General features: G+C 49.8%; 2 protein-coding genes across 2 annotated transcripts in view; one reads left to right on the forward strand and one right to left on the reverse strand.

The window, feature by feature from the left end:
• Nucleotides 1-3,574: 3,574 nt before the first annotated feature.
• Nucleotides 3,575-4,563, reverse strand: BHLHA9 (basic helix-loop-helix family member a9). The gene has a single exon (XM_080984064.1). The coding sequence runs from the start codon at nucleotides 4,544-4,546 to the stop codon at nucleotides 3,845-3,847; it is 702 nt and encodes a 233-aa protein (XP_080840190.1). The 5' UTR covers nucleotides 4,547-4,563; the 3' UTR covers nucleotides 3,575-3,844.
• Nucleotides 4,564-18,984: 14,421 nt separating this feature from the next.
• ABR (ABR activator of RhoGEF and GTPase) overlaps nucleotides 18,985-27,222 on the forward strand; it is a 114,327-nt gene continuing 106,089 nt past the window's right edge. Inside the window, exon 1 of the mRNA XM_080982848.1 lies at nucleotides 18,985-19,573. Within this exon, the coding sequence (XP_080838974.1) occupies nucleotides 19,000-19,573 (574 nt within the window). The 5' untranslated portion in view covers nucleotides 18,985-18,999. The remainder of the gene's footprint in view (nucleotides 19,574-27,222) is intronic.

Here is a 27,222-nt window from a genome sequence, read left to right on the forward strand (position 1 = left end):
AGGCTCCATTTAGCGACAGTGTCTGAAGACCAGATGGGAAACGGCAGTGTTTAAAAGTGCTCCCGAAATAGGAGGTGAGAGCCGGGAAACTGTCAAGATGTGTGAAGGGGCAACCCGCTCCGTGTGTGGATGTGGCTTGGCCCATTTCCAGGGGTAACCTTCTTAGCTGCTGCCAAATACCATTTCAAGTCTATGAAAGGGAGAAACACTCGATGTTAGTTTCAGCACCTGCGTGCCTTGCTTTGCTCTGTACTGACCTTCTATCACGAGGCAGGCACCACGCCCCAGTTTTCAAGGGACTGAGCATTTTATTAGTCCTCAGGGGGGTGTTGCTGGATGCACATAGAAGCACGTCAGCTGTGCATCTGCTGTGGAAGTGCCCGAGCAATGATGAGCATGGGCTTTAGGCCAAGTCAGCAGACCCTCTAGCTCAGTATTGTCTACCCTGACTGGCAGCAGCGGCTCTCCAGGGTTTCAGGCAGGGGGACTTTCTCAGCCTCCCTGCAGATGTTCCATATTGAACCCGGGACCTTTTGCATGTGCTGTGCCTCTGAACCACCCTAAAAAAATAATGCAAGATCCGAATCCTCATGGATCTGCATAAAAGGCTGTATTAAATAGAAACAGAGGAAGCCACTTTATACCGAATCAGGCCATTGGTCCATCTCAGGGGTCAGCAAACTTTTTCAGGAGGGGGCCGGTCCACTGTCCCTCAGCCCTTGTGGGGGGCCAGACTATATTTGGGGGGGGGGATGAACGAATTCCTATGCCCCACAAATAACCCAGAGATGCATTTTAAATAAAAGGACACATTCTACTCCTGTAAAAACACTCTGATTCCCGGACCACCCGCGGGCTGGATTTAGAAGGTGATTGGACCGGATCCGGCCCCTGGGCCTTAGGTTGCCTACCCATGATCTAGCTCAGCATTGCCCACATTCGGTGGCCACTGCTTTGCAACTAATGTCTTACCTGGAGATGCTGGGATGGTACCTGGGAGCGTATATGTGCGGAGTTTAGAACTGGTGCAGACTGCCACCTTGTGGACCACATGAGGAATTTTCTGGCTGGGTCACCCACCCACAAAAAGAATCTACATTTTCCTTTCCCCCTGCTGCTGCCAAGCAAGATTTCCCGCATCATACAGAGAACAAAATGGGTTGGGACATTGATGCCATTCCCGCCTCTGCTTGAAGAAGACTTCTGTGATGCTCAGAAGTTTGTGTGGGTCAAGCTCAATAGAACAGAATCTCCTGCCTTTTGCTGGGGTCTCATATTGCTGATTCCCTGGAGGACTCCTTTGCAAAGAAGGAAGGAAAGCACTGTGGAAACAGTGATGTTCTGAGCCCCACAACCTATTTGTGGATAGTAGGAAGATGCACGTTCCGGGATTCTGCAGTCAAATGCCCCAGTGGGAAGCCTGCAAGTAACACAAAGTAAGATTCCAGTCCTCATGAATATAGGGCTGATCTAAATAGGAAGAGGCATTCCACTGAGTCAGATCATTGCTCCATCTAGCTCTCTATGCTGTCTGGAAGTGATTCTCCACGCTTTCAAGGCAGGGAATAATGACATAACATAAGGGGAGGCTGCTGGATCAGGCCCTTGGCGCAACTAGTCCAGCATCCTCTTCTCACAGTGGCCAACCAGATGCCAAGCAGGATTTGAACACAGGATCCTTCTCCCCTGCTGCAGTTTCCAGCAACGGACATTGCTGCCTCCAACTGCAGAGTCAGCAGAGCCATCATGGCTGGTAGCCATCGATACGAATGCATGAATTCCTATGTGAATCCTCTTTTAAAGCCATCCAAGTGGGTGACCGTCTCTGCCTCCTGTGGAAGAGAGTTCCATAGGTGCGTGAAGAAGTCCTTTCTTTTATCTGCCCTGACATTTAGAGCCCTGCTTGGAGATGCTGCCGGGGACTGAACCTGGGACCTTCCGCACGCAAAACAGGTGCTCTGTCAGTTTGCCCTTCCCAATATTTGCCCTTCCCAATATTGCTCAAAAATACAGAGGAGGTTACATTGATTCGGGAAAACAAATTGCTCCACCGTTCAGGACAGTGAGCAGATAACTGTACGATACCGACAACTATACTGATAATGTTAAGTATGTTGCAGATAATTGCATGGGGATCTTGGCGGCTGAGCAAAAGGAGTGTCACAGAAACACAGCAACTGGTTTTATCAAGTGGCTCTGTTATATCGGTGCAGATCAGTGTGTCTCCCAACTCCAGATAGCTAAAGCTCATCCTTTTAACAAAAAAACAAAAAAAAAAACACCAAAAAAATCAGCAACAGAAAAATCTCTGAATTAAAATGGGAGGCCATCTTCACTCTTACACATGAATGTTTTTAAAGAATGCGTGAGAGAAATAATGATTGCCTCCAGCAAAATCCATCTGTCCCTCTGTTTTTCTATGTGATGGTAGGAAATCTCTCCTAATTAGAAGGAGGCAAGCCCAGAGCAGTACAACAGACACATGTGTGTGTGCGCGCGTGCAGAGAGAGAATCATAGTACAGTGGTACCTCGGGTTACAGACGCTTCAGGTTACAGACTCCGCTAACCCAGAAATAGTACCTCGGGTTAAGAACTTTGCTTCAGGATGAGAACAGAAATCATGCAGCGGTGGCAGGAGGCCCCATTAGCTAAGGTGGTACCTCAGGTTAAGAACAGTTTCAGGTTAAGAACAGACCTCCCGAACGAATTAAGTTCTTAACCCGAGGTACCACTGTATTGTAGCATTGGAAGGGACCCCCGAGTCATCTAGCCCAACCCCTTGCTATGCAGGAATTGCAGTTAGAAATCCCTGATCCGTCAGCACCCTGGCAGAGCAGAATTACTTCCCATCGCCATCCCATGCCCCAATCCCCCAGTACAGTCTTGATTAATAAGAGGTGAAATCAGAATTATTTAATTAACTTTCATCTTGCAGCACTCTTAGCATGCCCTGGCGCACCCTTTGTGGATTACAGGTTCTAGAGTTTATGCCCCAACAGATCTAAACAGACAAATAAACCACACCTATCTTGCTGCCTGCACTGGTGTTCAAGTGTCTCAGCTGGACTCCTTCTGTTCCTTCTTAAGACATCGGCTGGTTCGCATCCCCCCCCATTCTAGTTGCACCCAGAACTGTAGTGATGCTGACAAGTGCCACCCCATGGCTATCTACTGAGAAATGAGCCCCAGTGAGTTCTGTGGGGCTTATTCCCAAGTCAGTGTTTCTAGCTGTAGTGGGTAAGCTTCCACATGGTCCGAGGACCATGTTCCCTTGTGGACAACATCTGAGGATCACATCCTGGTGGCAGGTACTCCTCTGACGCCCCTTTGAAATATTGCCGCCTCTCAGCTGCTTTGCAGTGAGGCTGCCCTCCAGATCAGGGCAGTGATTCCATCAGCCTGACAGAGCAGGCATCAGATTATTTCAGGAAAAGTCACAAAGGCGGGTGAACCTATAACACCCCAAAGACACAAATATTCTTGCAGTATCCAGTGGTTGCAAGATCATAATATAATATATTTATACAGTTCCATCAGTGTGCATTGCATTTTACAGATTCCCCAGGAGCATGCAGTCAAAAAACCACTGTATATATTTACAAATCAGCTGGAGCACCTAAGAGATAGGTCTCTGCCCCATGAAGGTACAGTCAAAAAAGCATCTGTATACCTTTACAAACTCAGCCAGAGGAAATGTGAAATCCTGAGAAGGCAACTTCTCTAAGTCTGCAAGGCTCAATGTGAGATCCTAGGAAAACTGTCCAGATCCAACTTCAGGGGAAGAAGAGGATCGTGCCCTCACCATCAGGACCACAAGGATGAAGAAGGCTGAGAATCCCCATCTCAGAACAAGCCGTACTTCCAGGGGAAATGACCAGGGCAACTTTGAATGCCGCCATCTGCAAGTCTTTGCTGGTAGGGGGCTCGGCCCGCCAGGAGGAGGGTGCCGGCTGGACAACAGGCAGGGCTGGATCCATAAGTGCCCTCTTTGGGGTTTTCGACCAAGTGATGGGAAGCGTTTTCGGGGCGGCACTTCACGCATGCTGTCGCACTGGGCTGAAATGGAGGCCCCTTACTGTATCCAGGTTCCCAGAGAGGCTGGAAGAGCTTGGTCTGGCTGTCCCTAAAGCCGCCTTCACCCTGGGGCGGCTGGCACTCAGCGTGGGCGCAGGACCACCCCACCGCAGGCCCGGACCGGAGGGACGTGGAGAGGGTGGCGATCCGGTGGATGGCGCGGCGGAGGGTGGCGATCTTGGAGAGCCGCTTGCCCCCCAGGTCGTGCCGGAGGGCCAGCCGCAGGGCGTTGAAGGCCTGGTTGTAATCGAGGATTCTCTTGCGCTCCCGGACGTTGGCCGCCATGCGCCGGGCTTTGGAGCGCATGGGCCGGACCCTGCGCTTCTCTGGGGCCTCCTCGAGGTTTCCAGGGAAGGCCGGGGACTTGACCTTGCAAGGCTGCAGGAAGCAGGTCCTTTGCCTGGGCACACCTCGTGCCTCTCCTTCCCAGGGGTCCGGCTGTTCCAGGTGGCTCGCGGCAGCTCTGGGCATTTTTGAGCCTCTCTGTTCAGATTTCTCTCCCTCTTCCTGTGCAGATCTTTGCTGGACAGTCCTGTGCACCAGGCTCCTCCTTCTCTTCCTCCTCCTCCTCCTCCTCCAAACTCCTGGAGGCTGAGATTTAATTATACCATGTGGAATCCTGTCCCAGGTAGCCTTTTTTATCACCAGCCTCCAGGTATCCTGGGGTTAGGGGCACCAGCTTATTCAGGAAGCTGCTCATGTAGACGCCAGATTTTCCCACCTCCGTGCACCACTCTGCCTCTTTGTCACACCCTCAACTCCAACTCGAGTTCCTTGCCTACACTGCAGGGTGGGCGGTCTGACAAGAGCTCCCGATACTGTGGAACGAGGCATAAGCTTTTGCAGTGTACATAAATGATCGTATCCAGCACATCGGACAAAGGCAGCTTCTGAATGCCGGGTTCTGGAAGCCACAGGAGGGGAGAGCTGTTGTTCTGCTTGGGTTTTGCTTGCAAGCTTCCTGTTGGCGCATGTGGTTGGCCATTGTGAGAAGAAGATATTGGACTGGATGGGCCCCCTTTGGCCTGATCCTGCAGCCAGGCTCTGCACACATTCAGGACGGAATTTCCTTTCCCGCCAGCCCTTCGACCCTCCAAAAGTTGTAATAAGCACCTTTGTTGCCTTCCCAGGAAAAGACTCTGCCTTTAAATCACCAGTCCCTTTCTCCCAGATGTCTGTGGCTAGCTATTAATTTAGACCTCTCTTCCTCCACCAATTTCTTTTTTAAAAATAAAAATAAATTGGGCCTCTTGGCAAGGCGAGATTCCAGCGTCCATGAAGAACCAGGCAGGTGTAAAACATGCCTCCCTTTGAAGTCTCCCTTCCCATCCTCCTCGTTCCCTCGGGGGTCCCTGCAGCTGATTTATTGCACGCAGGCCCTGAAATTAGCCATGGCTTCAAAAGGTCCAAACAGGAGCATGGCAAGAGACAAACGGAACAGGTAGTAATTGCTGTGATCAATTACTGGACACAAATCAGACACAGGCTGATAAAAGGTTGGAGGAGCTGCCTCTCAGGTTTGTGGGCCTAACAACAAGGACACAGCAATTTGTCAGTTTTGCAAACATTTTTTGTTTGAGGTTATATTGTGTCTCTCGCCTTCCCTCCACGGAGATCAAGGGGGCATTTAATGTCTCTCCCCTGCCCTACTTTATCCTTGGTGCAACCTTGGTGCACATGAACTCATCTAGGAGTGCCATCCTATGCATATTTTCAATTGAGCATAGTGACTGTGGCAACTTCCTGTAGCAGGGAGTTCCAGAGGTTTGTTGGGCATCAATTGTGCAAAGGACCAATTGCCTGGTGCTTTTAAATTTATTTTCTGAAGCTGATAAAGATCTTAAAAATAACAAACTTGTTTCTCACCTTTTGACTGCAGCAAGGATGTCTGTTATTTATTATTGTTTATTAGACATGACCTCGAGGCGATTCACAAGATAAAAATTAAAGGTAAAAACACAAATAAACGGGTTAATCAAAAACAGCAAAACAATAACCTCCCTCAAACATATTTAAAAGGCTGTAGAATATTAATCAGCCGAAGACCTGGTTGGAGAGGAGCATTTTAGCCTGGCGCCTAAAGATGTATAATGAAGGCAGCAGCCGAACATCCTTGGAGAAAGCATTCCGCAACAGGGAGCCACTGCAGAAAAGGCCCTGTTCTCACGTTGCCACCCTCCAGACCTCATGTGGAGGAGGCACACAAAGAAGGGCCTCAAATAATGATTACAGGGTCTGGGGCACTATATATGGGGAGAGGAATATACTATCCTTGAGGTATTGCGGTCCTGAGCTGTTTAAGGCTTTATAGCACTTTGAATCGGGCCCGGAAGCTATCTGGCAGGCCATGCAGCCAGGCCAGGATTTGCTGCTCAGCCCACGACTGGCTTCAGGAAGATGGAGAGGTGGAAAGGGATGCACATTCATTTTGGGGAAACGAATTGATTAAAAGGGCGGGGATTGCAGCCGCCTGCTCAGAGTGCCTCCCTGCCTGATCTCACCCCACCTCCAGCCTCCTAGGAATGTCGATCCCAAAAGCCTGGTGGCAGCTAGCCCAGACAACTGCCTGCCCCGAGGTCCTTGTCCCGCCGCAAAAGGGGACAGGAAGGCCTCTGTTTTCAGGGAGCAAATTATTTCCCGGCCTCTTTTATCACCTGCTCCAATCTGTCTCGCAACCGCCCTTCCTTCCTGGTCCTTGGGCGGGGGCGTGACTGGGACCCCCTGAGCAAATTCCTGCACCTTGCAGCTCGGGAGACGGAGGAGGGAGGGAGAACGTAAGGGCATAAGGAGAGCCCATGCGGGATCAGGCCAAGCAGATGCCCCAAAGGGAACCAGCATGCAGGATCCGGGCCCAAGAGCAACTCTCCCCTCTTGTGGTTTTCAGCAACTGGGATTCAGAAGCACGGCTGCCTCCAACCATTGTGTGGCGGGGAGTTCCACAGTCCAGCTATGCGCTGTGTGAGAAAGGACTTTCTTTTATCTTTTATTTTTATTATCTTGTTGTTTTATTAGATTTATATACTGCCTTTCATCGCAAGATCCCTGGAAAGGTTCACAAGATAAAAGCACAAATAGTTAAAACAGAAACAACAAAACAATAACCGCCCCCCTCCCACAAACACATTTAAAATATTATTATTTGTTAGGTTATCTGCCCTGAATCTTCAGCTTCACTGGATCTCCCGGAGTTCTAGTGTTAGGAGAGAGGGAGGAAAACTTCCCTCTATCGCTTTCTCCATGCCATGCCTTATTAAACTTCTATCATGTCCCCTTTCTCGCTGCCTGCAAGAAACACTGGGTAGACTGCTGCTAAACTTAGAGGCTCCACTTAAACCTGTGCTTTATGTCTCCATTGACATTTATTTTCTTCTTAGCATATACCTGCTCACACAGCCTAGTTTTCTTGCCATTGTCATTTCAGGTTTTGTGCAAATATAGCATTTTGTGGTGTGTGTGTGTATGTGTGTGTTTCAGGGCAGGGAACTCCCCCTCCAACCCCCCATTTGATTTATCACTTTCTACCCTGTTGGCAAGATTTACAAGCCTGAGCACCCAGAAATGGGTGGCGGGCGGACCTAGCGTCAGGATGATTTCTTGTCACACCGTAAATCTTGTGGTTCGGGGAAGGGGGGGGGCAGCTTTCCGAGAAAGACCTCTCCTAGCTCTGAATATGTGGGGCATGCAGGGGCAGTGGGGATGGGTGGCTGAGTGAATTATAAGAGACAGGCACCTGAGTTTAGCAGGGGTGCAAAGTGAGGCAGGAACAAACAGGTTTGGGGCACCAGCAAAAAATAATATCATGGTTTTGGCCAACAAGACAAAGTATTTGGTTTTTTTTTTAAAGAAGAAGAAGAAGGCTTGAACCATATCAGGATCTGTCTAACTCCATCCCCCACCCGGACATCCTGCTTCCGATGATGGACAGCCAGGTGTCCTGGGAAGCTGGACAATAAGGCAGTAACCATTCCTCAATGGTTGTTTCCCTAGCATCTGGTATACAGGGGTAAATGGCATCAGGACATGGAAGCTCCACTCAAGCCCACCATTTGTTTTTATAAATAGGTAAAGGTAAAGGGACCCTGACCATTAGGTCCAGTCGTGGCCGACTCTGGGGTTGCAGCGCTCATCTCGCTTTATTGGCCGAGGGAGCCAGCATACAGCTTCCGGGTCATGTGGCCAGCATGACTGAGCCGCTTCTGGCGAACCAGAGCAGCACACGGAAATGCCATTTACCTTCCCGCTGGAGCGGTACCTATTTATCTACTTGCACTTTGACGTGCTTTCGAACTGCTAGGTTGGCAGGAGCAGGGACTGAGCTCACCCTGTCGCGGGGATTCGAACCGCCGACCTTCTGATCGGCAAGCTCTAGGCTCTGTGGTTTAGACCACAGCGCCACCCGCGTCCCGTTTTTATAAATATACTGTATACCGCTTAATTACAGTCATCCCTAAGCAGTGCACAGGCTCTTCAATACAGTAAAAAGAAAAACAAGTTAACGCTATGAAGTCAGAATTTGCTCAAACCGCCTGCTAAATAATATTAAAAAATAGTAATAATTCCGTAGTCACCGGAAGTTCAACAGGGAGGGAGCCTGTCTGATCTCAGCTGGATGTTCCATAGAATCGGGCAGATTCTATGGTGGATCTGAGCTGTGCACCTGAGCCACGGGGGGCCACTAACAAGGACTCCCCCACCAAAGAAAAAACCAGCGATCAAGCAGGGATAGAAGACGTCTCTATGAACACCCCTCTGCCCTTTTTAAATATCTATCAGCTCACTAAGGTTGGTTTCCTTGCTGTTATGCTTTCATTGCAGTCCTTGAGAGACTCTCTCCCTAATCCCAGAGCTAATCTATCGTGCTTCCACCACCTATAACTAAAGGCTGCGCCCAAGGGGCTAGTCCCTGTGGAGTAAGCTTTGAGAAGCCGGGGCCTCTCCCCTTCCCTCCCTCTGGGGCTGTTTTCTCCTGCAGAGCAGCCACTCAGCCACAGGCAAAGCAGAACGTTAATCTGGGTTGCCCATCGCCCCACACAAATGGGCGCTGTGGGGTTGCCTCCTCACCCCTCTAGCAACCAACCCAGGAGGGCTGTGCCGAGAGAGCAGCTTTGCATTAAAAAGCAGAATTATTATTATTATTATTATTATTATTATTATTATTATTATTATTTTATTTATACTCTGCCCTTCCCCGCCAAGACCAGGCACAGGGCGGCTAACACCAGGCATAAAAACAATTGAATAAAATACAACTTAAAAACAAGATTAAAGTACAACATTAAAATGCAGCCTCATTTCAATGGAAGCTCAAATCAAAAACTTTTTTGGGGATGAAAACATCAAGTCTTCATGAAGGTCAACTATCCAGACTGGTCCTACGTGGGCCAGAAAAAAGCCAGGGAAGTCCCCAAATAGGAGTTCCATCACAGAAGGGGAAAGGAAAAAGGAAAGAGCGGGAGGGGATCAAGTTGATTCCAAGCCAAAGGCCAGGCAGAAACAACTCTGTCTTACATGCCCTGCGGAAAGAAATCAGATCCCACAGGGCCCTGGTCTCATGAGGCAGAGCGTTCCACCAGGCCGGGGCCAGTGTTGAAAAGGCCCTGGCTCTGGTTGAGGCTAATCTGACTTCCTTAGGGCCCGGGACCACTAGGGTGTTGCTATTTAGGGACCTTAAGGTCCTCCGTGGGGCATATCAGGAGAGGCAGTCCCGTAGGTACGAGGGTCCTATTGCATCTTCTGCTACAGGATTTCCATTCTCCATGAATCAAAGAACCCAGGAAGAGTCCTGCAGGATCAGGCCATCTAGTCCTGCCTCCTGTTCTCACAGGGGCCGACCAGATGCCCCCAAGGGAAACCAGCAAGCAGGACCCACCTAACCCTCTTTTTAAGCCATCCAAGTTGCTGGCCATCCCCGCCTCCTGTGGCAGGGAGTTCCATAGTTTAACTATGCGCAGCATGAAGAAGTAGTCTGAATCTGTTGGGACTTGTGGGGTGTGGAGGGGGGCTGTGTATGGATCAACACCATGGATCAACTGGGGGCGGGGAGAATATATTCAACTGGGGGTTCAGTTACTCATTCTTCCTCTCCCATCGTTTGTGGCCAGGTCATTCCTGCAGGGCAGTCAGTAGCACGGTGACACCACCCACCCACCCAGGCTAAATGGACCCTGCCCCTCAACAACTGGGTGTGGGCGAACGCCCTCTGTGGCAAGTGGTTTTGACGATGGGGGGGTCATCTATTTTTTCTTGGGGGGCTTGGGCTAACTACGTCATGGGGAATGTGCTGTCCTTCCCTCTCCCTGGCAATATGGGATGCCAGCAAGGCTAAATCAATTCGTGCAATTCCCATTGTATGTTAGCCGGTTTAATTTAGTTAAGTAGCTCCAATCGCTCCAGCTGACAAATATCCAATAAAATGAGTAAATACATAAAGCGAGCCACGTTGCGCTCTCTCTCTTTGAGGGAGGGCGGGGGCTCCTCAGCTTTTAACAGCTTGCTGTGGGGTGGTAAAAACAAAACAACCCCCCACCCTGCTGTAAGTTTATGCAGGATAAAGGTGCCTGCTTCGTTTCATCCAATCGCCTTGCTTGATGGAGGCATTTTGATGGACGCATCAGAGTTGGGGGCAGCAGCGAGAGATTGACCCCTCCTTAATACACTCGCTTTTCACTGATTTTGATGACTCTTGATTTCCTCCTCTGCTTTCATCCCTGAAAGGAAGGTTGCATTGTGTTCTGGCTCTCTCTGGTGGGAGAATTAGGAAGTTCAGGGGCTTGTGAGCTAATGTGGTCTAATGGTTAACTCAGGCACCCCCAAACTCAGCCCTCCAGATGTTTTGGGACTACAACTCCCATCATCCCTAGCTAACAGGACCAGTGGTCAGGGATGGTGGGAATTGCAGTCCCGAAACATCTGGAGGGCCGAGTGTGAGGATGTCTGGGTTAACTGTTACCAAACCTCCAGAAGTTATTGTACCCTCGCTCCCATTGGGCATGCTGGCTGCTGGGGCTGCTGGGAATTGGAGTCCCACAACATATGTAACGCGCTGCTTGGGCCACCCTGTGTTAGAGTGCCAGGCTACGGACCCAAGGGGGCTGGGTTCAAATCCATACCTCCCTGGATGACCTTGGGCCAGCCATACTGCCTCAGTCTAGCCTACCTCACAGGGTCGTTGTGAATGCTGAGACACCATGCAGGCCACCCTGAGCTTTTTACCGGAAGCCAGGGATAAAATTGTTGTCATTTCCTTAACAGGCGTCCTCTGCCTTTGTGTTCAAGACACAGGAAGGTATTCTGAAGTGCAGAGACACTGCTTTATCGTTGAGTCAGACCATCTAGCTCAATATCGTCTACACTGACTGGCAGCAGCTGCCTGGAGTTTCAGGCAGGGTTCTTTCCCATCATTAGACCCCCATGCTATTGTTTAGCTCAAGGCTATCAGATTCAGAGGAGGGACGCGGGTGGCACTGTGAGTTAAACCACAGAGCCTAGGAATGCCTATCAGAAGGTCGGCGGTTCGATTCCCCGTGACGGGGTGAGCTCCCGTTGCTCGGTCCCTGCTCCTGCCAACCTAGCAGTTCGAAAGCACGTCAAAGTGCAAGTAGATAAATAGGTACCACTCTGGTGGGAAGGTAAACGGCATTTCCGTGCGCTGCTCTGGTTCGCCAGAAGCGGCTTAGTCATGCTGGCCACATGACCCGGAAGCTGTACGCCGGCTCCCTCGGCCAATAAAGCGAGATGAGCGCCGCAACCCCAGAGACACCCACGACTGGACCTAATGGTCAGGGGTCCCTTTACCTTTACCTATCAAATTTCACTCCCTTAAAGGGAGTGAAAGGCGGGATATCAAATCCAAAAAAAAAGAAAAGAGTTTTTGTAAGTGATGTCAAGCGCCACCTAGCGGACCACATTATAGGGCATCTTCACCCACCCAGAAGATGATATTTACTCTGAGGTCCTGTTCCCAGCCCTGCCAGGAGATGCCAGGGATTGAATATAGGACCTTCTGCATGCCAAGCAGGTGCTCTGCCACTGAGCCACACTCTGTGTATTTGCCTTTGTTTTAAAAGCAAGTGGCGACTGCAACAAAATGTTGCAGCGCATACATCGAGGGCGGTAGTGCGTCTTGCTGTATGGAAGACAGTCCTTTGAGTTGAAGGAGCCATCTCTCGGAAAGGCTGTCCCATCCAAACTGGAAAAACCGTGGTGTTCTTTCTTTCTTTCTTTCTTTTCCCATCCTCAGTCAGCAGCAGGTGGACAGCAGCTGACAGGCAGCCTGGAGCAGTGGTTAGAGTGTCACACCAGGACCTGGGAAACCAGGGTTCAAATCCCCACTTGGCCATGATGCTCACTGGATGTGACTGCCTTTCAGTCTCGCCTATCTCACAGGGTTGTTGTGGGGACTGAATGAGGAACTCCTTGGAGAAAAAGGTGGGATATTATTGCAATAAATGATAAATAGAAAGGAAGAGGCACATATCTGAGCACACTTTCCCCCACCCTGGAGAGACATGTTGCATGATGTCTGTTTCAGTGACAGCAATTTTCTCCTGAATTTGCACCTAAACATTTAAGCTATCGTGCATTTTTTAAAATAGAAATCAATGCCATCTGTTTCAAGTGATGTGTGCCTCCTCACCAAGCTGTTTGGGGATCAGGCTGGTCTATTCTCCCCCCCCCCCCCGTTGCCTCAGTTTCCCCTTGCTCTTTTCTAGCAGATGTTCACTGCTCAGTGTCTTCTGGATGACCACTGAGCTGGCTCCATTTTCAGTGAACTGATGTTGGGTTCCTTTCCACCTTCATTTTAAAAAAGCAAAGAGTGTGTGTGTTGTATTTCTGCAAGCTGAGCATGCTAATAACTTGCTCTCGTTTCTCAGGGGCTCTGTTTGGGGGTCCGATTCTGTTGGCCCCCAACCAGCTGTCTTTGCTGTTATAGGAAATAAGGCATCCTAGCTAGCTGCATTTATTTATTTCATTTCATTTCCTAAGATGTATACACTGCTTGATTGTAATATATATAGTGTGTGTGTGTACACACACACACACACACACACACACACACACAGTATTTATAAACTATCTCAAAATGGTTTACCCAAAAAAAAACACTAAGAAAAATTAACAACAATTTTTCCCCTTCTTATTTTGAAATTTATTTTCTTTAATTTTTTTGACAAAGTAATAATCATAAATAAGTAAGAATAAAAACGTGCGCCCCACCACCGAGACCATTCCATTGTAACTATCCAACCTTCCTAAATTTCAACACCTCCGACGGTTTGACCCCTTTCCATTTTAACAGAACAAATTCTACAAACACCGTCCATATCTCCTCAAAATTATTTCTCCTGCATATTCCCCATCTTTCCTTAATGGCACATGCTAATTTATCATTAATAGCTATATCCCACACCTCTTTGTACCATTCTTCCATTTTATATTCTGCTTGCCCCTTCCACTTCCTAGCTATAATAATTCGTGCAGCTGTTAATAAATTTGTGAGCAAGTCCTTCATAGCCTGTGAACCTTCCACTCCAATGTAAATTGATAATAATGCTACCTCTGGACTAACAACAATAATTTAAAACTCTTGAAAAGTTAAAATAGCAATACCCAAGAAACAGATTAAAACCTGCATCAGCTTTCTGAACATCTAGGTGAGCTTGCCTTCACAAAAATGGTTTCAGCAGCTGCCAAAAAGCGTGCAGTGATGTCAACAGGCGGGGAGTTCCAAAGGGTAAAAAGGCTGAGTTCCTTGAGTTGCAAAATGGGTATCATGGGGCCCCTGTAGCAGTGCCAGTTCCACTGATGGGAGCTGTCAAGTGGGCGCATGTGGGGGAAGGAAGCAGTCCCTTCTAGAACAAGAATAACAGCAAAAATGAATGGTTTTGCATCTGGCAAAAGGCAGGCTTAAGTTGCTCCTCTGCAAAATGACGGCCTTTGTGTCCACACTGGGGGGTAGGGGGTGTCCTGGACTTTTGCTGCCCACAGGATCTTGGGGGCTGAAAGGGCATCACAAGAAGGCCCAGGTGCGGCGGGGGTGAAAAGATTCAAACGGCTGATGTGGCAGGAGGCTGGTGTAGGAGGCGAGGCAACGGAAACTGTGGTCTGGCTGCCTCACACCAAATTCCACAAGCTGAAGTTTGCGGGTTCGTCCTGCAGATGCTCTGTCACTCAGCTATGCCCTTTCCCCTAAAAATAATAAAAATAAAGCAAGATCCTAGTCCTCATACTTCTGGGGAAAAAGGCTGATTTAAAGAGGAATGTAGGAAGATGCCTTATAATGGGTCAGACCTCTGTCCTAGTATTGCTCTCTGCCAAGCTGCCCCCAAATCATAGAAACATTGAATTGTAGAGTTGGGTCATCTAGTGCAACCCGCTGCAATGCAGGAATCTTTTGCCCAACGTAGGACTCAAATCCATGACCCTGAGATTAGGAGTCTCATGCTCTAGCGACTGAGCTGTTGGGACCATCTCCCGACTTGTCTTACCTGTAGGCAACTTGCAGGTGACCGCAGTGTCTGGAGAAAGGCAGTCAAGTTGTGCATCCATGGCAGTGACCAGAGGAGGAATGCCCTCTGGGAGGAGCACAGAGAGAAGAAACGGCATAGTACATCTGCAGCAGCCTTCCTCTGCCCTGGCTGCAACAAAGCATGTCTCTCCTGTATCGGTCTCTACAGCCACAGCAGACGCTGCAAGCTTCTGAGTTTGTCTTCACCCCCAAAGCACACTCTGCCATTGTCTCCAGAGACAGATGGGTGCCAATGAATATGCATATGCCGCCTTTACATCCAAGGAGCCCAAGGCTCTTCTTTGGCTCTTCTTCCCCCCATTTCATCCTCACAACAACCCTGTGAGGTAGGTTAGGCTGACAGAAGCAGGGACTGGCCCCCAAGATCGCCCAGCGAGCATCATGGCTGAGCAGGGATTCGAACCCTGGTCTTTCCCAGGTCCTAGTCCAACACTCTAACCATTACACTACCCTGGCCCTCCTCTCTCAAATACACTCATACAGGTGCTATTATTATTTTACTAAGCACTTCCGAGCAATGACAAACCTAGACAGCATCTTAAAAAGCAGAGACATCACCTTGCCAACAAAGGTCCGTATAGTTAAAGCTCTGGTTTTCCCGGTAGTGATGTATGGAAGTGAGAGCTGGACCATAAAGAAGGCTGATCGCCGAAGAACGGATGCTTTTGAATTCTGATGCTGGAGGAGACTCTTGAGAGTCCCATGGACTGCAAGAAGATCAGACCTCTCCATTCTGAAGGAAATCAGCCCTGAGTGCTCACTGGAAGGCCAGATCCTGAAGCTGAGGCTCCAATACTTTGGCCACCTCATGAGAAGAGAAGACTCCCTGGAAAAGACCCTGATGCTGGGAAAGATGGAGGGCCCAAGGAGAAGGGGACGACAGAGGACGAGATGGTTGGACAGTGTTCTCGAAGCTACCAGCATGAGTTTGACCAAACTGCGGGAGGCAGTGAAAGACAGGAGTGCCTGGTGTGCTTTGGTCCATAGGGTCACGAAGAGTCAGACACGACTAAATGACTCAACAACAACAAAGCACTTGGGCTGCTTGCTGCTCAGGCTGAGCCGCTTTTGGAGACACATCCGTGGCGCACGTCCAGCGAGGGCTCAGCAGATCCCCCAGGGAGCAAGCTGGCTCTAATGCATGTGGCAGAGTTAAAAAGAAAAGAGGGAAAAAATCTTGCTCCATCAGCACTGGGAGGAGATCCAGGAAAACACTTAGCCAGTGTCACTGAAGGCTTGTTTATGGCGCAGACCTCCCTCCCCCCCCTCAAGCCAGCTGGTTGCATCCAATCCATTTCATTTGATCCAGTGGGGCAGCGTAGGGAGGGAGGGGGAACCGGGGAGAGGAAAGGTCTCCGTGCGCCCCTGCGGATGTGCGCACCGGTGCCGCTTCCCAACCGACCGCCGGCCGCTTGTTGCGAGCCTCGGGTCCATTTCTCGAATGAATGAAAAGCAACCGGCTGATTTGCTTCCATCAAAGGAAGCCTGACCTTCTTCCAGCGAGCGAGGGGGGCTTTTTCAGAAGTCCGAGGATGGAGGGCTGTGGAAGGCGGTGAGGAGAGAGGCTCCCTTGGAAGAACTCGGCGGAGGACCCCCGTATTCTTGTTTCCAGGCTGGCGAACTCGGGATCCGAGAGAGAGAGACTCCCAAACCGTGTGGGGTGTTGGTGCGGGTCTGTCCTCGGCTGCGGATCAAGAGGCAGCGCTGTCCCGTAAGCGTCTTTGCCGTGGAAGACAGCGATGGCAGGCGATGGAGAAGACCGGAGGTGGCCGGGTTAGGAGCTCAGGTGGAGACGTAGGGGTGCTGTCCAGCAGGGTGTCACAGCCGGGGGCGGGGAACACACCAGCCAGCCCCCCAACCTCAGTTACTAGAAAACAAACGAGGTTAACCGGGGGTCAGAATTTTGCTTTGGAGATGTCCGGATTTCCTTTGCTGTCATCTGGCAGGTGTTCTTGTATATGTTTTTTAATTGTTGGGACTTCGTTAGGAATGACTTATTTATTTATTAATTGCCTCTATATCTCACAGGCTCCTCCAATAAGTTCAAGGGGGTGTACATGGTTCTCCCTGCCTCGAGCCTAATTCCCACAACAACGACCCTGTGAGGTAGGTCAGGCTGAGAAAGGCAGCGACTGGTCCAAGGTCACCCCGAGTGGGGGATTTCAACCCTGGTCTCCTGGCTCCTCGTAGCGCAGCACTCTAACCACTACGCCGCACTGCCTGTCAGGCACTGATCAGCCGATTGCTTGGTGGATTAACATGAGTTGTTGTCATCGGGCTGTTGTTATTAAAGGTAAAGGGACCCCTGACCATTAGGTCCAGTCGTGGCCGACTCTGGGGTTGCAGCGCTCATCTCACTTTAGTGGCCCGCCCACCCCTGGCCCACAGTCCAAATTTGGTCGGGAGGAGGGAGAGGCGTTGGGAACAGGGGGTGATTCTGAGCAGGCAAAAAGAAAGGGAGTTCAAGCACATTTCGTTCAGAATAGCTAAGAAGCTCAGTGTCTGGTCTTATTTGTTTGTTTCTTTGTTTATTGCCTTTATACTTCCACCTTTGTCTCCACTCAAGGTTCTCCTCCCCCTCGTCATTTAATCCCCACAGCAACCCTGTGAGGTAGGTTAGGTCAGTGTCTGGCCTTCTAGGTCACCCCGTGAGCTTCCTAGCCAAGCGGGAATTCGAACCCTGGTCTCCCTCGGGTCCTAGTCTGACACGCTAACCACTACTCCACACTGCCTCCCAGTTTATATCTCTTGAGTTTGTGCATTTTATGTGACAGTCAGAATGGATAGTAGGATCTGGGCTCCAATCAGAGTGCTTCCGAACTCTGTGTGTGTGTGTGTGTGTGTGTTAAGGTTGTAAACAATTGTTCAGATTTTGCAAATGGGACATTGGCAGCAGTTTTTGTTTGTTTATTCAGAGCTTTCTGATTACATGTTTTTTGCAACAGTGATGTTGCCAAAAAAAGTGCCTGCTTGAGATGCACCCATCCCACCAAAGAGCACCCTTTTGAAACTACCCTTCAGCTACTATTTGGAGCAAAGAAATGGAGATTTTTAGAGAGGTTTAAAATCAAAGCAGATGACTCTGAATGTTGGAAGAGTCAGGACAGGCAAAAGAAAGTCCTTCGCAAGGCGCAGAGTTAAACTGCGGAACTCATGGCCACATGAGGTAATGATAGTCTTATTATCCCCCATGAATTAGTCTAATCTTTTAAAGACATTCAAGTGAGTGGCTATCAGCAGCTATTGCAGTAAAGTCCTGCTTGTGGGCTTTCCATTGTGGCATCTGTTTGGCCCATGTGCGAACAGGGTGCTAGGGGGCCAGATGGGCTTTTTGCCCTGATCTAGCTGCAATGCTCTTCTTATGGAACCTCCAGACCCAGAGGCAGTCTATCTAGGTTCCCAGATTCTTTGGAGCATTTGGCCACTGAGAGAACAGAATGTTGGCCCCTGGGCCTGATCTAGCAGCCAGGTTCTTCTTGCACCCGTGTGTATCTCACTGCCTCACACTACACTTGACTGCAGTGGCGATCAGAGGTGGTGGAAGCAGGTAGCCAAAGGTGGCCCCTGATCGGCCGCCGTGAAAGCCGGAAGCTGGACGAGATGGGCCCCCTTGGGCCTGATAGAGCAGCCGCCAAGCTCTCTTCGAAAAGCAGGGTTTCCCAAACTTGGGTCTCCAGCAGTTTTCGGACTACAGTCCCCATTATCCCTGACCACTGGTCCTGTTAGCTAAGGATGATGGGAGTTGTGGTCCAACAACAGCTGGAGACCCGAGTTTTGGAAACCCTGTAAGGCAGTGGTGGCCAAACTTGGCCCTCCAGCTCTTTTTGGGACTACAACTCCCATCGTCCCTAGCTAACAGGACCAGTGGTCAGGGATGATGGGAGTTGTAGTCCCGAAACCGCTGGAGGGCCAAGTTTGGCCACCACTGCTGTAAGGCAACCAGACACACATTTCTCTAGAAATATGAGGAAACGATTCAGACCCTTTTTTCACGTTTGGATTTTTTTTTTGGGGGGGGGGATCCTAGCCACTCTTGCTCTCCATCAAGCGCGTGCACCGCGCCTTAGGGGTCCTGCGCGTCTTCTTGCACGCAGAAGGAGCGCGCGCACCAGGGCCTGGGACAGCAGCCTGGGCCGGCCTTTGCAGCCCCGCCTGCTGGGCGGATCCCTCCGGGCGGAGATTGGGGCTGGCCCAGGGCGCCGAGAGCGGAAGAAGCTCCCGAAGCGAGAGGAGGAGGAGGAGGAGGAAACTTTGGGGAAAGTTTGAATTTATTTGTGCTCCGGGGGAGGCGGACGGGCGAAGACCTTCCGCGCAAAGGAGCGGGGGACGGGGCTCTCCATCCTCGCCAAGGGACCCTCCGCCCCGGGAGGCCCCGATCCGGCCCCGGCGCCCAGCCATGGGGGACCCGGAGGGAGAAGGGGAAGAAGCGGCGGCGGAGTTCGAGCGCCACTGGCGCCTCGAGTTTCCCGGCGAGGCGGCGCCGGCGCTGCGCCTGCACTCGGTGGCTTCCATGGAGGAGGAGCTGGGCCGGTGCCGGCGGACGCTGCAGCGGCTCCAGCGGGCCCTGGAGGAGGAGAAGTTCAAAGTGGTCTACTTGGAGGCGGCGCTGCAGCGGCGGGGAGGAGAAGGAGGCGGAGGAGAGCCGCCCGCCCCGTGCAGCCCCCGCGCGCCCGGGGCGCACAAGGAGACGCCGAAGGGTCTTTCCAGCCCCGGCGCGCCTAGGGCGCACGACTCGGCGCCGGGGGAGCCCCCGTTGGCCCGGCGCTTGCCTCCGCCGCCGCCCCCTCGCCTCTGGAAACGCCCCCCAATTCGGGAGCTCCCCGACGGCTGCGGCTCCCCCGAGCGCCACCTGCGCCTGGTCCAGGAAAGCGAGTCTCCCGGCTGCAGCTGCGACCCCGAAAGAGCGGGAGGAGGAGGAAACAGCGACTGGAGCTGCACCAGCTCCGACCACGAGGATGCTTCGTCCGTAGGTAGGTCTCCGGGCGGGGAGAAGGGGTCCTGGCACGCCCCTCCCCACCCTTAGTCTCATTCCCATTTCCCAGAAAGACACTGGTAGACTGCGTCTGGCCAGGGAGGCTCCATTGAAGTGACTTGGCTTTGTCCCGTTTTATTATAACAATGTCATTCCAGGGATATGACCGCAGCTTTGGGGCTTAACTGCCTTGTGCTGAGCTACATCTTTGGGCTGTCTGGCACTCGTGGAGGAAAAGGCTGTCTCTGGCTTCTGGCCAGGATGGCTCTGCTGGAGGCAGCTATGCTTCTGAATGCCAGTAGCTGGAAACCGCAGGAGGGGAGAGTGTTGCTCTTGTGCTCAGGTCCTGCTTGCCCATTGGGGGGCGTCTGGCGCCAGGCGCATTTTGTACCAGGCTATCAAAGTGAGGATGCCCAGGCGGTGTAATGGTGTCTAACAATCTCCATCTGGAAGTTCCTGCCATTGGATCTGGGCTGTTTTCACACACTAAGACCACATCCTGTAGAATTCTCACACTTACATTCTATCTGAATGAATTTCAGGAACCAAAGTGCTTTTTCTGTGCAGCCTGAGCAGGAGCAGTGAAGACGTTATAGTTAATTGTTGTAGTTTGTCTTCACTGACCCCACCCCACTGCCCTGCTCACAGCTGTGAAGAATATTCCTACGTTATGAATGGTTACCATTAAGAAAAAGATGTAAGAATAAGCTAATATACAGTATATGTGGACTGTCCCTGGATCTAGTGACTTTTCTTCTCTACGTTCTTAATCTAACTCGAGGTTGTCATATAAACTAACCAGATGTTTAACTGAGTATCAATCACCGTCAGTCCGTCATCTGATATTCCGTTTTGGCGACTGTAACTTTGGTTTAAGGAGCCATTTGCCCCTAGCTTATATATCTGAGTTTCTAACACTGCTACCTTAACTTACTGGAGAATCAACATCCCTTGATAAATAAATAACAACAACAAATTAAGTGCCTCTGCAGGAAATTAATAATACATCCTTTGACAAAGGCTAATGGATGCCCTCTTTAAACTTCTTTATGGTTACATTGTATGGTTTTATGGCTTTATAGTTGCAAACCGCTTTGATGTATTTTTTCATGACAAAGCAGTAGGCAAACAGTTTTTATAAATAAATTATTATTATTATTAACAACAACAACAGTTTTTTGGGCGCAAACCTCCCCACAGCCCAGCATCACAGGACCCCCCCCCCCGGCTCAGCCTCAATAATCAGACCTGGAACCAAGCCCATTGCTCAAAGCAAGTCTTGGGTTTGTTTTCGTTCTGCCAGCCGCAAAGCCTCTCCAGGGAAGACCGAGGCAGCTCCTCAGAGAGAGCAGGATTGATGCCGCTGTCAAAATAGCTTAATAGGTCCAGGACTTTCAGGAAGAGCATGTTATTGCCGGGTTTTAATTTGGCCCCTGGAGGCAAATCCTCTCTCAGCTACGCACACATTGCTTCGAGGGGGTTACGGAATTCATCCCCGCTGGAAACGTCCTGGGGTGTCCAAGCCAGTTTTCAGCGCAAACACTCAATATAGAGTTGTCTTTACAGTAATGGGAACCCAAGGTGCCCCTGAGCATGTACAGAGGGCCCTGTCCTCATGTTTGAGTGGCCACACCTTCCCCAAAACATCTGCGGTTACAGGGAGGGTTGGGGTTAGAGGGAAATTAAAGATTAAGAAGGGATTCAGTCTCTTGGTGCAGAAGTAATGAATGTCATGGCACAAGGCAAGGGGTGCCGGACTTCAAATCCCATCAGGCCACAGCTCAGTGGCAGGACAGCTGCTTGGCATGCAGAAGGTCCCAGGTACAACCACCCCAAACCCCAAGGCTGCCTACACACCATACATTTAAAGCATATTTTTCTCCTCCACTGAAAAGTCCTGGGAACTGAAGTTTAAAGGTGACAGAACTGTAGTTCTCTGTGGGGGTGAACTACAGTTCCCAGAATTCTTTGGGGGGGGATGTGTGCTTGAAATGTTAGCAGATCAGATGGCAAGAGGTGGGAAGGGCCTCAGCAGGGGATCTTGAAGACTCGCTGCCGTTCAGAGCAAGCAACCCTGGCCTGGGTGGGCAGAGAATCTGACCTGATAGTAAGGGGTGGGGAGAAGAACCCCAGCTCAGCAGAAGACCTTTGCGAGAAGAAGGTCCCATGAACAAGGACCAGGTGGGAGGCGATTCAATTTCCATGCAACTTGGGAGTCTTCTGATGAAGCTGAGAGGTCGGAGATTCTGCAAAGTCAAGAGGAAGGACTTTGTCATGCAGCCCGGCTACGCTGTTTGCTCCCACCAGAGAGAGCGACAGGTTGCCCAAATCAGCAGCTTTGAAAGCAGGTTAAGGAAAGTCACAGAGGTTAAGGCTGTCACTGGCCACAAGGCCCAATGGCTCTCTTCTCCACCCTCTGCTGGAGGCCGTCAGTGCCTCTGAATGCCAGTTCTTGGAAACTGCAAGTGAAGGGAGTTCCTGCTGCCTTCAGATCCTGCTTGTGGGATTCTCATCGGAGGCCCACTGTTTGAAACTCAGGTGTATAAGCTAGGCACCAAGATGCCCAGATGGTAGAGCTGCCAGGCGCCATTCTGGCACCCAGGCATCTTCACACGGTCACCAGCAGCCGATTGCCAGGTGCACAATACGCCTGGTTCATTTTGAACGTTGGCAGTGGCAGGGAGGTGGAATTGCACCTGGCCGAATCCTTATTTTGCCCACCTGCGTGGGCCACTTTGGATGGGTGGTTAGTTGCCCGAGCTCACAACGGCGCTAGGTGACCCATTTTCTTTTGCCTGCGCCATTTGACTTCAGAAGGTCCCAGATTCACACTGGCGTGTCCAGACTCTCTACCCGAAACCCCTGCAAGCTGCTGCCAGACAGAGTAGGCAGTCTTGAGCCAAATGAATCAGGAATGCATTTTCAGCTGGGTTCCTCCTGCGATGTTGTTGCTTGTGTGTGTGCGCCTGTGCACACCTGGGACTGTCTAGAGCAGCCGGATAATAGAATTGTAGGATCATCGAGTTTGGCCCCCACTTTGCAAGACAGTCCATCCCACTGTCAGGAGCTTCTTTCCTTGGGGCTGCGCTAGTTTCAGCTTCAACTTTGAAACCACAGGGACTAGCAGCTTAGCTCAACCTTTTTTTTTTTTGGAAATTGTTTTTATTTGATTTTACAAATATAAATTTATAACAATACCAAATGCATATCCATATATAGAGATTTTTCTGAATCGCCAGACATCCGCTCCATGGGTCCTATTATCAACATTTAAAACTGCATATCATATATATTTTGTATCCATCCATATTATCCATAGTGTTTGTTACATTACAAGTGAAATTAGAATCCTGCTAATGTTTCCATCTCCTAAATAGATTATAAATTTTTTCCCGTTCTTTCAAAAAGTTTCTCTCCTCTTGTTTTCTGATTTGCTGCATAGTCCATCAGCTTATTTTGCCATTTCTCTCTGGTTGTTGTCATTGTTTAGTTGTTTAGTTGTGTCCGCCTCTTTGTGACCCCCTGGACCAGAGCACGCCAGGCACTCCTGTCTTCCACTGCCTCCCGCAGTTTGGTCAAACTCATGCTGGTAGCTTCGAGAACACTGTCCCACCATCTCGTCCTCCGTCGTCCCCTTCTCCTTGTGCCCTCCATCTTTCCCAACATCAGGGTCTTCTCCAGGGAGTCTTCTCTTCTCCTGAGGTGGCCAAAGTCTTGGAGCCTCAGCTTCAGGATCTGTCCTTCCAGTGAGCACTCAGGGCTGATTTCCTTCAGAATGGAGAGGTTTGATCTTCTTGCAGTCCATGGGACTCTCAAGAGTCTCCTCCAGCACCACAATTCAAAAGCATTCATTCTTCAGCGATCAGCCTTCTTTGTGGTCCAGCTCTCACTTCCATACATCACTACTGGGAAAACCATAGCTTTAACTACACGGACCTTTGTTGGCAAGGTGATGTCTCTGCTTTTTAAGATGCTGCCTAGGTTAGGGACTCTTTATTCTTTCCATCTCTGGGCTAGTAGCATCCGTGTGGCTGTTGTCGGATACATTAAATGTAGCTCAGCTTTTTTAAAGGAAAGCTGAGATTCTCTCATGTGGCTTGGCCAATTCCCTCCCCACTTGTTTTTTTGTGTGTGTGTGAAAGAGAGGGGAGCATGTTGCCCAACCCACCTAGTTCCTTTCCTAACCAGGAAGTTGCAGCTTTATATTTTGTATTATCCTGGAGGAACTTGGGTGCATTTGAGCTGAATCTGGCCTTCATGGGGAGAACTGCCTGTGACAGCTCTTTCTGAGGCAAGACGCTTGTCCAAAGGTCACGGTCCGCGTTGCCAAATTGATGGTGGTACAGCTGTGTCTTTTGCGAGGGAGGTTTTCCTCCAAGGCTGTTGACCTGTGTCCTATATAGTGATACTTCCATGTGACACCCTCTTTTTTCTTCCTTTCTTTAATTAGCTAAAAGCCCTCTTGGCAGGTTTGCGTCCTGCGGCAGTTCAGAGCCAAGCTCTGCTTAGGTTTCCACTGTGTTTGGCATCCTTTTAGACCATCCGCCAGTAACCTGGCTTCCTCCAGATGCTTTAGATTACAGCTCCCAGCAGTGGCACCAAGGGAGAGCCAGTGTGGTTAGAGCGCTGGACTAGAACCTGGGAGACCCGGGTTCAAATCTCCCCCTCTTGGCTATGAAGCTGACTGGGGTGACCTTGGGCCAGTCACTGTCTTCTCTCAGCCTTACCTACCTCGCAGGGTTGTTGTGAGGATTAATTGGAGAGAAGGAGGGAAAGCATGTACGTTACCTTGAGCTCCTTTGGAGGAAAAGGTGGGATAGAAAGGCAATAAATAAAATATTATATGACAGCAACACCTGGAGGGTCCCCCAGCCCTGATCAAGATGATTGCATTCACTGACAAATTCTGAAACTTCCTTATCTCTAGCTGTTTTCAGGTTTCTTTATTTTTAACTTCTTAGTTTTATCAGCTGAGCTGGTTCTTTACAGCTCTGCCAATCTTTGGGTAAAGTTTTGAGAGCCAAAGAGAGTGTTTCTTTCAATATTTTGCCATTAAAGAGCCGAAATGGGCAAACTCTTTCAATTTCTTGGTGCAGAAGTCAAAGTGCAATCTTGCAGGTGCCTCCAAGAGTTTAAGAGGCTCACCTGCAGCTAGAGGACTGCAGCTTCAGCCTCCTGAGAAACTTGGTTTTAATTTTGTTTTTGGAAGAAAGTCAAGTTTCTAGTCCCTAGTGCTGGGGGGGGGGCGGGAAGGTAATTGAATGCATGTTCTAGGGAGTGCCCAGTGGAATCTTAAAAGGCTGGGACTCTTGAAAAGCAATATTCAACAAATTTGACAGTTGGGTGCCTCATATAATGTGTGGGCCTCCAGTGGGGCTGCTTGATGACAGCATTATATTTTATGTATATAGGAAGATATAATGTATTTATAAAATTAGGCTGCAAAAATATAATACAGTCTGCAATTTGGATCTTTTATACAGATAATATTCATTTTGTGTGTGTGTGTGTAGTTTTGCATATAATTACTCAGGCTTCCTTTAAAAAATGAAAAAACTGGCATTGCACAAGCAGACACCAGCAGGTCCTTGATGCAGGAGGAGAGCCAATGGAGAGTGAATGGTCCAATGGAGAGCGAAGCTTGCTTGGGTCAGAACCCCTAAGTCCTGTGTGTAAATCTGCATCAAACGGGATTCCTCCTCCATGTACAGCTGCGTAACATTTAAAGGCCTTAACTACTTGAGACCAGATTACCTGAGATGACACTGTCTCCATGCTTACCTGCCCAAACATTAAGATGGAGTTAGGAGGTCTTGGCCGATGTATACCAGCTGAATGAAGTGGAGCAGAGGGTTACTGCAGACAGGGCCTTGTTGGTGGTGCCTCTTCTGCCTATGGAAAACCTCCCCAGGGAAACCCGCTTGGTTCCTTCTGTTTCTTGCAGGTTCTTGAGATCTGGTGTGGTGTTGTTTTTTTTTAAAAAAATCCCACTGATTGTGTGAACATTTTTTTAAAAAAGGCTGCAATTGTTTTTATAATACTATTGTGATTTAACCGCTATTAACCTTGTGGATGGTCGTTTTCCCTCTGAGCGCAGATGCGTCGCTCTCTTGCAAGAAAGGGCGGTGTCGCGCCTTTAAAAGACTCTCTTATTACGGCATAAGCTTATGCGGACTGCATCTGGCGAATGGGTCTGTATCCACTAAGGAACTCTACTTCTGATATCAATACCATAAAGAATAATATTAATTTATGTATATGGCAGGGGTGAGCAACGTTTCCCCCTAGGCCACACCCTGTCTCTTAAGACCTTTCCTGAGGACTGGCCCTCTGAAGGTTCCCCAGGTGGTGAATGTGGCCCCTGGGTTGCACACAGTTTCCCCACCCCATACGTATATAATGCACAGAGATAATTGATCAATCAACACACGCTTGAGTTGATTGGTCTGCAGATTAATCAACACACACTCGAGTTGATTAATCTGCAAGGCTCTGAGAGTCAAGGGTGCTGGCTTGGCTGGGGGGAAATTTGCAAAACATCCTTTCAGCTGGCCAAGGATTTCAGCTGGGGCTTTAGTTGCTTTGCAGACTGTGTGTGCGTTCGTGAGAGAGAAAGAGGGCTGTAGGTGGATCAGATGGCAATTTGTTATCTCCCCGGCTGCAGAAGGTCGGCAAGGAAACGGGTGATCTGATCATGCTGGCGATCTTTTGCCTTGCCAGTAAAGCCACAGTTGACAATTTCCTGAGCTGGTACTGCTCTCTATCCCCCCCACCCCATCATCTGATTTAATTGACTTGTGATTTCTTTATTTTTAGTGCGCAAACCCAAAATTGAGGAGAGGCCTGCTAGACTGCAGATGGGGGCGGGAAGTGTCAGAGATCTGATGTCTTTGTCCTCTGCTTGCAGACTTTGCAGAGGCATCTGCCTGTCCTCTGTTGGAAACAGGATACTGGGCCGGGTGGGTTTTTAGCATGGAGAGGCTTTGTTGCCTGGAAGGGATGCAAGATCAGCTGAAAGATGCTCAAGATCCTGACTGTGCCAGAGATCTCCTTGCCCCTGCTGGCTGCCTATGCAATGCTCAGCGGCTTTCTCCCAGTTGAAAAGAGCATCCTTGGAGTGTGTCCTGGTTGCTTTTACTTCAAAACCAGAGGGACGTAAAGCCTCGATAGCTTAATGCAGGCGAGTTAAACTGCGGCCCCATAGAGGAGGGAGAAAGGTTGTTTTCTGCTGCTCCAGAGAAGCGGACACGGAGCAATGGATCCAAACTACAAGAAAGAAGATTCCACCTAAACATTAGGAAGAACTTCCTGACAGTAAGAGCTGTTCGACAGTGGAATTTGCTGCCAAGGAGTGTGGTGGAGTCTCCTTCTTTGGAGGTCTTTAAGCAGAGGCTTGACAACCATATGTCAGGAGTGCTCTGATGGTGTTCCTGCTTGGCAGGGGGTTGGACTCGATGGCCCTTGTGGTCTCTTCCAACTCTATGATTCTATGATTCTATGATTATATGATTCTATATATAAGACCTTAATTTTATTATTTCACCAGGGACCAGCTCAAGAGAGCAGGATCCGCATTCAGCCCCTGGTCCTAAGTTTCTCCCCTGACCTGATTTAAAGGCAACGCAGTTCTTGCAGTGTGGGATGGCG

This window comes from Podarcis pityusensis (genome assembly GCF_964106645.2).
Source record: "Podarcis pityusensis genome assembly, chromosome: 15".
NCBI lineage: Eukaryota > Metazoa > Chordata > Lepidosauria > Squamata > Lacertidae > Podarcis > Podarcis pityusensis.

Coding starts and splice junctions, on each gene's coding strand:
- BHLHA9 (XM_080984064.1), bottom strand. CDS start 4,546: ATGCCCAGAGCTGCCGCGAGCCACCTGGAACAGCCGGACCCCTGGGAA.